General features: G+C 41.3%; 1 protein-coding gene across 3 annotated transcripts in view; it reads right to left on the bottom strand.

Annotated features, from left to right (window-relative positions):
* Positions 1-930: 930 nt before the first annotated feature.
* LOC126073781 (SLAM family member 9-like) overlaps positions 931-11405 on the bottom strand; it is a 72822-nt gene continuing 62347 nt past the window's right edge. Inside the window, exons 6-8 of one of the 3 annotated variants that reach the window (XR_007516847.1) lie at positions 7377-7479; positions 6161-6214; positions 931-1117 (exon numbers count right to left, since the gene is read on the bottom strand). Coding sequence is in view for 1 of the 3 variants with exons in the window: in XM_049880844.1 (XP_049736801.1) it covers positions 7405-7479 (75 nt within the window). In the remaining 2 variants the exon portion in view is untranslated. Of the gene's footprint in view, positions 1118-6160; positions 6215-6979; positions 7480-11405 lie in introns of those variants that run through there. The other 2 variants (XM_049880844.1, XR_007516845.1) reach the window with 2 other exon arrangements.

Raw genomic sequence — 11405 nt, 5'->3', positions numbered from 1 at the left:
ACTTCACCTGTATTTTTCAATTTTGTCTTATTAAGTTATATTGTCAAGGTAGGAGAATTAAACATAATTCATTTAACATTTACTAGTTTAATTTATAACTTTTACGTATTTAGACATATATTGTGTGGATCTCCATTTGTACTCTTTCCCTAGGTTCCAAAAATATTAGTGATGTCAGATGCATGGGGATAGTAAGGGACCTGGTAGTGCAACTTAATCCTGTCTTTAGGTCCTACCTGAGCCTGGTCTTGTATACATAACTTGATGATGAAATGCTATTGGACATGCCTGATTTCATGGTTTGGACATTTAAAAAGAAAGAAAAAATGAAAATACCCAGTCAAGGATTGTTGGCTCAGGTTGCATGGTGATTTGATGCCCATGATCAGGTATTAAGACTCTAGTAGAGTCCAGTAGCTAGTCTAAAGCTACGTGAGAGAAGAGTTACTTTTCACAGAAGAAATGATAATACATAAAATAAAAGAAGCCTCTCCTATGTTTCTTCTCTCAAGGCCTGACATAATCTTCAAAGAGCAGTTAGACAGTCCTTCAAACACCATAGGGTCTGCAAGGCCATCAGGGTCAAATGGCAGACCTGCTTGCTTGCATTGCACCCTGACCAACTGGAGAGTCTTCCCTTGCTCTGGACATGTTCAGATTTGGTTGTCTTATGGGTTATTTGATAAATGAGTTGACATAGTACCAACTGTGGCATATTGTTTCCAAAATCCAGAAAGAAAGGCCTACAAAACATGGTGTCCGTTTACTAATAATAAGATACTCAAGGTGCAGCAATTTTTTTTAACTGATTTTTCTCAATAGTCTGGACTCCTAGAAAGTTTACTGAAGTATCAGCCCCATAATATTCATGGTATTTATTTTTAATTTTCTGGCACTTTTGTGTTGTACCAGGTCATCCAGGGTACCTACTACTTCCTTCTCATTGGAGCGCATCTGCTTGATATAATCCACATGGTATATCATCATAATGGCAGACGGAATGGTGAAATGGTCAAGGTTCCTCCAGACCACATTATAGCAGTTGATGTAAATGGAAGGTGGATAATGAAAGTTTGCTGATGTGTCTTCCAGACTAAGGAACTCTTTCTGTTCTTCTCTGTTTAGGGATAAAGAAGAAAATTTGTAGATCAATAACCACACAGCAAGTTCCGGGATTTGTATTTATTTGCATTAATAAAGATGCCACCTGTGGAACAGTGGCATAATTGTAGTAACGTATGATTAAGCTTACAATAAACCACTGCTATTCTCTAAACCTATGTGACTAATGGCCGGGACACCTAACAGATGAGTTAAATAGGAATGTGATAAGACTTTTAAGACTTAGAGGGTGGCACTAATCTTAATTCCTCTAGGTCGTGTTTTGAGGTTGGGTTTATTATTTACGTAGAGTATAGGAATTGAGGGGCTTCCACTTTACTCTTCCTCCCATGATAATCCTGCCTCCATGAGTCAGGGAGACAATATGGGTATCCTGCCAGTATATGTGGTTCAGCTGCACTCGTGAATTTCAGAGCAAACTCAGGGTGGGGTTGTGGACTTATGGGCCCACTACGAAATGCGTTTAGTCCAAATATCCCTTGATCTCCTAATTTCATTATTTCTCCACCATGACCACAGGCCCGCAGAGGTTTTCTGGGTAGAAGAAATTTGTGCCAGTGTGAAGCCCATGTTCAGTTTCCATGCCAAGGTTGGAATATTTCCCTTTCCCCATTGTGGAGTTACACACTTTATAGTGTTGAACTTGTGATACTATTAGAACTTCCTCAAGGGTACCTAGCTTCTCCTTCATTCATAAGACTTTGGAATTTTGAACTGACTCATTTCTGAAAATCTGGTGAAGGGCCATGTCTATCTCTTGGAGATTCAGGTCAGACTTCTGTGCACCAGACTTAGACTTTTTTCCTGTAATATAGATCAAGTGAGATCTTAGAGGGCTCCTCATCCATTTTGATTCTAGTCACCGGTGATCATTTTGCCGCTTCCAAAGTTTTTGAGGGTCAAAAAGTTCTGTCTACAGTTCTGGCCCTGCTATCGTGGTAAGCACACCCACACTGCTTCTGGTGGTTAGTTCTACTCACTATCCCCTGCCACTCTAGGATCCTATAATCCTAAATGAAATCAGGGAATCCATTTCAATGGGAACATCCTCTTAGCCTATATTAAGAGTCACCATAATATTTTTCAAAGATGTTGGTCTTCTCTCATTAATGTATTTTGATGAATATGATATTTGCTTGGCCCTGTGGGGAAATATATTTAGGGGAAGGGTTAGTGAGTCAACCATGATAAATCCACTCAAATTTTAGCTCAATGAATCCACACTGACCTGACTAAAACTTTTTTAGCACTGCATGACTGCCTGAAATTCTACCTGCCTAATTCTCCTTCCTTCCCACTTTCCTCTCATGGGTGTCATAACTGATTTATTGTCTCCATATTCATTTCTACTCCCTCTCAGTCCTTCAGTGGGTGTCCCCCAGTAAATCTCTTGCATGTTTAATCTCGTCTTGACATCTGCTCCTTGGAGGTACCAAATGTACACACCCATATACTTCCGGTGCTAGTGACAGAGCACAAATTCACATCAAAATACACCCTGTAGTCCTGAACTGTCATGTCATGGCGAAAAATGGAAATACAGCATATCAAAATCTGTGGGTTGAAGCTAATACAGTGTTTCCAGGAAAATTTGTAGCATTAAACATTATATTAAAAAAGAAAAAAAAATGCCTCAAATTAAAAATTTAAGCTTTCAAATTAAGAAGTTAGAAACCAGAACCAAAACACCCATTGCCATTGAGTCCATCCCGACTCTACCCTATGGGACAGAGTAGAACTGCTCTATAGGACAGAGTAGAACTTCTCCATAGGGTTTCCAAGCCTGTAATCTTTAGGGAAGCAGACTGCCACATTTTTCTCCCATGGAATGGCTGGTGGGTTTGAATTGCTCACCTTTTGGTTAGCAGCTGTAGTGGACTGAGTTGTGTACCCCAAAGATATTTGTCAACCTGGTTAGGTTATGATTCCCAGTATTGTGTGATTGCCCACTATTCTGTCATCTGATGTGATTTTCCTATGTGTTGTAAATCTACCTCGATGATGTTAATGAGGCAGGATTAGAGGCAGTTATGTTAATGAGGTAAGGCTCAACCTACAAGATTAGGGTGTGTCTTAAATCAATCTCTTTTGATATATAAAAGTGAGAAATAAGCAGAGAGAAAGGGGGATCTCATACCACTAAGAAAGTAGTGCCAGGAGCAGACTGTGTCTTTTGGACCAGGGATCACTGAGCGGAGAAGCTCCTAGACCGGGGAAAGATTGATGACAAGGACCTTTCTCCAGAGCCCACAGAGTGAGAAAGACTTCCCCTGGAGCTGGTGCCCTGAATTCAGACTTCTAGCTTCCTAGACCGTGAGAGAATAAATTTCTCATGGTTAAAGCCATCCGCTTCTGATATTTCTATTATAGCAGCACCAGATAACTAAGACAGAAGCCAAATGCTTTAATGTTTGCAATTAGAAAAATAAAAACCAAATATGCCCAGATCAAGCAGAAGAAAGGAAATAGTAAAGAGTTGTAACCAATGAAATGGATAAATTTGATAAAGAACATATACAAAATAACCTACCGTAAAAATCGTACTTAGTGGTGAAAAACTGGATGCTTTGACCCTAACATTGGAAATAAGGCAAAGATATCCATTTCCACTGCTCCTATTCAGCATCACACTGGAAGTTCTCATCAGTGCAATAAAGTAAGAAAAACAAATAAAAGAAGTACAGATTGGAAAGAGCTGGTATCTGTCTCCATCTGCAGATGACTTGTGTGTGTGTGTAGAAAAAAACCTCCTAGAACTAAACAATGATTTTAGCAAGATTGCAGGATTAAATAAATAAATATATATATGTATCAGAAAAAAAATATGTATATATATGTACGTCTATATAAAAATGAAGGGTTGAACACCAAGTAAAAAGTTTGGATTGAGGTTCTTGAAAGGGGGGTCTATAAAGATTAAGCTAACCAAGCTCTGCAAAATAGGTTAGACAGTTGGGTAGGGAACTGTTGGAAGGAAGTGCAGTTATGCATTTGTAGCAGTTATTTCAGCCCGGTATACTCACCTCCAGTCCCTGATTCATCTTTGTTACCATTTGGTCTAAACTGAAAAGGAGAATCATTTCTTTATTCATGCCGAGTGCACTTCCTACACAGATTGCTGGGAAAGTAGTTAATAAAACCACCCCGTTTTAGTAAATACATATTAGTGCCCTTCGAAGTGGTTCCAATTGTGTGTGTGTGTGTGTGTGTGTGTGTGTGTGTGTGTGTGTGTTTCTTCCTTTGCAGAGGCTGAAGGGTTGGCATGATAAATATCCCAGGTTCTCTCTGATGCCTGGAAATCTAACTGCAACAGGTGGAGTGTGGAGGTTATGCTGAGGAGATTAAAGGGAAGAGACATCAAAGGCACACCTTTAGTCTTATTTCCATTTTTAAAAAATTGAGCTATTTGCAGGCTGCTTTATTTTTATGGGGGTGATGGTGGAAGTGAAAACAGGAAGGAGAGATAATATGTTGTATAGAAGGAGATAACTTTTTAACACATATTTTTTTAGGCCTGTGTAAACTACTCCAACTTTTCCCACTAAATAAACAGTACATTTATTGCCAGGTTACATAGAGAATAATTACTTCTGTTTTCAATTCCTGTGGGAGAATAATCCATTCTATTTCTCCCCTAATTCCATGTGATACAAAACAGGAACCTGGCAAATTACAGGTTTACATATAATTACTTATAGAGTGATGAGAAATCTGTTGGAGAACATAAAAGGAGCATTTCTACTGGTCTGGGGGCCTGGGAAAGGAAGTAGGAATGGGAAACCTGTTCCAGGCAGCAGAAAAATGGGTGAAAAAGCTGAGAAAAAAGATTGATGTGTTCAGGAAACTCTGCTTCTATTTTCTTACTGAATGCGTGCTAGTGTCAACCTAAGTTTCACTACTTGTTTTTCTTTTACCTCCTAAGATTGTGACAATTGAATAAACACTGCCTTTGAGGTGCTTAGTACATTGCAGGTGCTTGATCAGCTACAGCAGGGGGTGAGGGGAAAGAAGGAGCCAAAAATAAGGCCCAGGTTTTTGGATTGAACCAGTGACAGAGACTGGAAACACAGAAACAGGGTAGGAGTTGAAGATAACAAATACAGCATTGGACACTTTGCATCCACAGTGCCAGTGTTGATGTCTAGTAGACAGTGGAAGCCAGGGTCTGAGGCCAAGCAGAAGGACCTAGAGTAGAGATAGAGACTTGAGTATTATAAGCATATGAATGATCATTGAAGCCAGGAACAGAATGTCCAGTGAGAAAATGGGAGAAGAACAGAGAGCCTATGACAAACCCTTAGAAGCAAAAGCATTTGAGGAAAGGGTAGAGGTAGAGGAAGAGGACTCAGCAAAGCAGTATGAGGGTGATGGCAGAAGGGAAGGAGAAGATTCAGCAGAGGGCAATATCAAGGAGGAGGGTATGGGCAAGAGTTTGAAAAGCTGGAGAGGCTGCTGATGATCTGGTAAGCCTTCTGAGGAGTGCTGGTGGAGGGAGTCTGGGAGCAAGTGTCTTGGAGCAAGTGTGTAAGTATGGCTGTGACATGGAAGAGGGAGAAATGGGACAATAGTTAAGTTATGAAGTTAAGGAGGACATTAAGAAGAGAGAATATGAAGAATGTTTAAATTCTGCATGAAAAGAGTGGGCATAAAAGGATCAGTGGAACATACCAAAGAAAGGGAAAATACATTAGAGAGCAAAGTTCCAAAAAAAGAGGGAGAAGAAGGGACTGAAGGCACAGGTGAAGGTGTACAGCTCAGGCAATAAGAGTGCAATGTCTTCTGTGGGACGAGGAGAGAAAGTTAGAGCAGGTATAAAGTCAGGTCAGTTAAAATTTGGCGGTAGAATCTTGATGATTTATTTCCCTTTCTGACTTTTATTTTTCCTGGAGAAACAGAAGGTCCTGTCATTTTCCATGAGTGATGAGATATATTGTATTATATGAAACTTAAGAGGATATGATAGGCAATTAGCAGAGTGATGAAGATACGGGCTCTGGAACCCAGCTACCTGGGTTTGAATTCTGGTTCTGATACTTACCAGCCTCATGGATTTGAGCAAATCACTTAATATTTCTATGTCCAGTTTTCTAATCTGTAAAATGAAGATAATGATACTTATCACAAACATAAGGATTAAATGAGCTAAAACATACAGAATGCTCAGAGCGGTGCATGACAATAGCAAGCACTCAATAATTATTCTCTACTACTAATTGATGTTATTATTAAATAGCTATCATGCACATGAACTGATTGCTGACTGCTGTTAAATATTGAGTCTAGATACTGTGAATTTATAATGGTATTGTCCAAGAGGTTGGTGATTTTGTCAGGCAATTTGAATGTTATATACTGGTGGAGGACAGTAGGATCAATCTAATGTTTATGACTTGCCAAGTGTTATGGTTTGAATTGCGTCCCCCAAAAATGTGTGTCAACCTGGGCAGGCCATGTTTCTCAATATTGTGTGATTGTCCACCATTTTGTCATCTGATGTAATTTGCCTATGTCTTATAGATCCTACCTCTATGATGTTAATGAAACAGGATTAGAGGCAGTTGTGTTAATGAAGGAGGACTCAATCGTCAAGATTAGGTTGTATCTCTAGTCAATCTCTTTTGAGGTATAAAAGAGAGAAGCAAGCAGAGAGACAGAGGAACCTCAGACCACCAAGAATGAAACCAGGATGCAAGTGCATCCTTTGGACTCAGGGTCCCTGCGCTGAGAAGCTCCTAAAAGAGGGGAAGATTGATGACAAGGACCTTCCCCCAGAGCTGACAGAGACAGAAAGCCTTTTCCTGGAGCTGACACCCTGAAATTCGGATGCCTATCTTCCTAGACTGTGAGAGAATAAATTTCTCATTGCTGAAGTCATCCACTAGTGATATGCTTGTTATATCAGCACTAGATAACTAAGACACCAAGTAAGTGAGACAAATAGACAGCAGAACAAAGGCATTTAATAGACTGGCCAGAGTGTTTCAGGAGATGACTGTGGTAATTAAGATTGTATGACAACTTGGCTGGGCCATGATTCTCAGTGGTTTGGCAGTTGTGTGATGCTGTGATCATCCCCATGATGGGATCTGCTGTAAGTAGCCAGACAATTGAAAAGGAGTTTCCTTGGGCATGTGGCCTACATTGAATATAAGTGGACATTCTGGCAAGGCTCATGGCTTTTGCTACCTCTGGATTCTGCAGCTGGCTCCTGTTCATCTGACCTCTAGTTCTTGGGACTTGAGCTAGCAACTTACCTGTGGTCTTGCCTGCTGATTTTGGAATTCATCTATCTTCACAGCCTGTGAGCAACAGCCCAGCTCTCTGACCTGCCGATCTTGGGTTTGCCAGCCCCTGCAGCTATGTGAATCAGGAGAAGCCATTAGCCTGACCCACAGCCTTGGGACATTCCAGCCTCTACAACCATGTGACCCATTTGCTGGTTTTGTTTCCAGCCTAAGACAATGATCCATGAGGTGTTAACAAGGTAACGAAGAAGTATGGTAGATATGGTGAGCAGGCACTTTCACTTCTATACTACAAAAGCATGAAAGCTAACACTACATTTCAGACTCCCTTGCAGCTAGGGGCCTGGGCACGATTTCAGCTTGATTATCAGAGGGTGGAAGGGGGCAGAGGCCACTTCTTTGCTTTTTCTGCTGTTTATGTGACAGGGACTGTCATGGAGTCACTTGAATTTTGTCAGAAGCAAAGGCCCCAGTGTATTCTCACTATATCCATGTGTGTGGGAGACAAGGTGTTGGACATTGATTTTTTGCTTGTTTGTCAATGTGAATCTAGCATGGCTCTGCAGCCAACAGGGCTTCCTGATGCCTGGATAACAGCTGAGGCATTCTGCTACTTTAGCCAACTACAAAGTTAGAGAGGACACAGTCCACAAGACCTCTTTCACTTTTCACATCAATTGTATGTTAAGGGGCTTCCCAAAAATACCCTCGGGTTTGATAATTTGAAAAAAAAAAAAGCCTCACAGAGCTCACTCATAGATGTCATACTCACAGTTATGGTTTATTACAGGAAAAGGGTATAGATTAAAATCAGCCAAAGGAAGAAACACGTATGGCAGAGACCAGGAAAGGTACCAAATGTGGAGCTTCCAATTGTCCTCTCCTTGTGGAGTCAGGAATGCATTATTTTTCCAGTACCAGTGTACGACAGTATGCACACAGTGTTGCCAATCATGGAAGCTAACCCAAGTTTCAGTGTTCGTATTTTTTTATTGAGGCTCTACCATGTAGGTATGATTGATTGTCCACATGGCTGATCTCAGTCTCAAGCCCCTCTGGAGATTGATTGATACTGCTTGAGCCAAAGACATTACCCTAGATTACATTTTTGGTTTTTCTGATATAGTCAGCCACCACCCTAATCCAATCCAGTGTGCCCATCCCCCACCCTAAATCATAATGTTAGACTATCCAATGACCCAAGGCCCCAAGGCAAACAAAGTCATTCCTATCAGTAATGATATTTCAAAGGCTTAGAGATTGCCTTCCAGAAGCTAATAGTAAATGCAGACATTTCTTTGCCTGGAACCAGTAAGTCTCTCAGTCTCGGCTGAGGGGTTCTGTGTGTGTATTAGGGCAAGTCTCCAACATTCAGCCAGGCAATTGACAATTCTACCTTAGCTTTCTGCTTTTGCACAGACTCAAAGTCAGCCAGAGGTGAGAACTTAGGGCCTTTTCAGGTCTTTCCTGACGGTTCTTATAGCCCTGGACACACACACAGCCGTATGCATGTTCATGGCCTTTTAGATTCCCAGGAATATCCCAGAGCATTTCAAAACACCTACAGCCGTCTCATTCTCCAATTTTTCCTTTTATGCTTTTGGGTTAGTTTATTATTTGCAACAACTTTTATCAACTACCTATTGTCAGCCACAGAGTTAAACAATTGCATGTAATTGCTTTCAACAAATACCCCCACATAAAGGGTTTTTGCAGTGGAAGAGCTCTGAGTCAGGTCAAATACAGACAGACTTGCAGGGGGACTCTCCTAAAGTACCACCATACCCGTTGCTGTTGAGTCCATTCCAACTCACAGTGACCCAATATGATAGAGTAGAAATGCTCCATAGGGTTTTCAAGGTTGTAATCTTTTCGGAAGCAGACAGCCACATCTTTTTTTCACAGAACCACTGTGGGTTGGAACTGCCGATCTAGTGGTTAGCAGTCAAGCGCTTCACCTCTGTGACACCAGGGCTCCTTAAGGAACCACCAGACTGTTCAAATAATGACAAATTCTTGGAAATGAGCCTGTGAAAGAGTTCTAGTCCTGATCTGCTTCCTCTGGTGGCTTCTAGAATGCTGGTTTTCACCTATAGTGAACTCAATGGATTTTGAGAGCTGTTTGAGGAAAAGGATACTACCATGGGATAATGTTGTACAGCAAGCTGCATATTGGGGCCAACACATGACAGCCTCATATAGAGTGTAGTCCCCTACAACAGGAGGCCTTCCAGAGGCAAGCAGTACAAAGAACCACCAGACTTGGATGAGGACATGAAAACCTCAGGGAAGAGGAAAAGGGGAGCCTTTTTATGTGGCCCTTCTAGATGTCCTCCTGCAACAAGATGGGGAGTCTCTAGGTCAAAAATTTCAAAGGGCAGCAGCATCCTAGGGTCCTTTTCACTACACGGTTTATCTTGTGCAGGGCTAGAAAATATTGGGCACAATTTTACAGAGTATCTAAAGCAGGAAGGCTCTAAGTGGTTGAAAAACTTATTTGGGTTATTTTTAAAACAATTTGATGTGTGCACATTTGAGTATGGCACCAGTGGGCTCTTTTGGGCTAACAGACCTCCTAAGCTTGCAATGAGAAAGTAAACAACTAGGGGCCAATACACAGAGGCATTTTTAGCCCACTTATCACCACAAGTGCCTGTTGTTAGTTTCCTAAGTTGCAGTGGAACTGGAGAGCAAGAGATGGGCCTAGAGCAAAGGTCTCTGCTCTTACTGAGATTTGGCAGCTTTTCTTAGAATAAATGATCCTCAGTTTGCTGCAGACCTTTGATTAATTTCCAGAGAACTGAAGACGTTCTCAATAGAGTTAGCCAATTTTCTCATTGTTTTCATGAAGGTGAGAATTTTTGAAGCTCATACACCATCATTTTCTACCTGTAATATTTTCTCATAAATGTCAAGTTATACATTTTTTTCTGATTAAGGCTAAAGTCATTCAGTATTTGTATATGACTCCCTTAATGACCCAGTGAAACCACCCAAAAGCTATCCTATTATTATTTTCTAACATGTTAGTTCTATCTTTATTTAATTTAAAAATGATGCGGTATTAATTTTTTACCAGCAAATATTTGTGGTGTAGAGGAGGAGGAAAGGAGAGCCAGGGTCAGCTGACAGTCAGCCTGCACCTGCTGTATCGGCTCCTGCCCCAGCCTAGCTCTGGGGCTGAAAATCTTACAGGGCTGGGCTCATGGCTCTTTTCTGTCATTGAAGGCAGGGTGGTCAGGGGCAAGATGATAACTCAGAGCCTCTCCCCCAACCTTTCCACCACCTGGGCACCAAGGCCCCTGATCCTGGGGCTGTAGTTTTCTCCCCACACATTGGGAAACAGCCATCCTTTCTCTCCCTGGGATCTCTCACAGTCAGGACTGGAGTGTCTCAGCTCCTTCTTTCCATCCTGTGGCATGTTCATGGCTGGGCTGATGTCCACAGTGTGTGAGCATTTTGCCACTTACTATCATTGGGACCTTGGATGACTTATTTAATCTCTTCGAGCATTCAAGATGCTTATCTATAAGGTGCATGTGATACATGGATAGTATGGTTATTCTGAGAATTCAATTCAACAGAAATTACGAATTAATAAAAATAACACATATAAATTCCTGGCATGTAGTAGCTAGTCATTGAATATATTCTTCATGTGTTCCACCTCTCAGCTGTGGTGTCCTGCCCTTTATATTCAAATAAAATAGACATGACCACCCATCCCATGGGCTTTAGAGGTCCAGAGCCTTCCCTACAATTTCTGAGGCTCATGTTCTCACGGTCACTTGAGAGCTCAGATCTGTTGTTCTTACTTCATCCCACTGAACCCTACATTTCACTACTTTCTGGCATCCCTCCCTTCCAATCTTACCACACACACACACACACTCACACAACACACACTCTGCTGTTACAGATCCAGTCTGCCTTCCTTTAATTTTCTCAAAACATTACCAGCACCAGGCATTGTGTATAGTAAACTTTTATTAAACTTTCCGTGGTTACCGTGTGTACCTGAGTGCATATGTTGTGACT

Source organism: Elephas maximus, chromosome 3 (assembly GCF_024166365.1).
Source record: "Elephas maximus indicus isolate mEleMax1 chromosome 3, mEleMax1 primary haplotype, whole genome shotgun sequence".
Taxonomy (NCBI): domain Eukaryota; kingdom Metazoa; phylum Chordata; class Mammalia; order Proboscidea; family Elephantidae; genus Elephas; species Elephas maximus.
The sequence above is the reverse complement of the archived record's forward strand: the minus strand, read 5'-3'. Positions and strand labels throughout refer to the sequence as shown.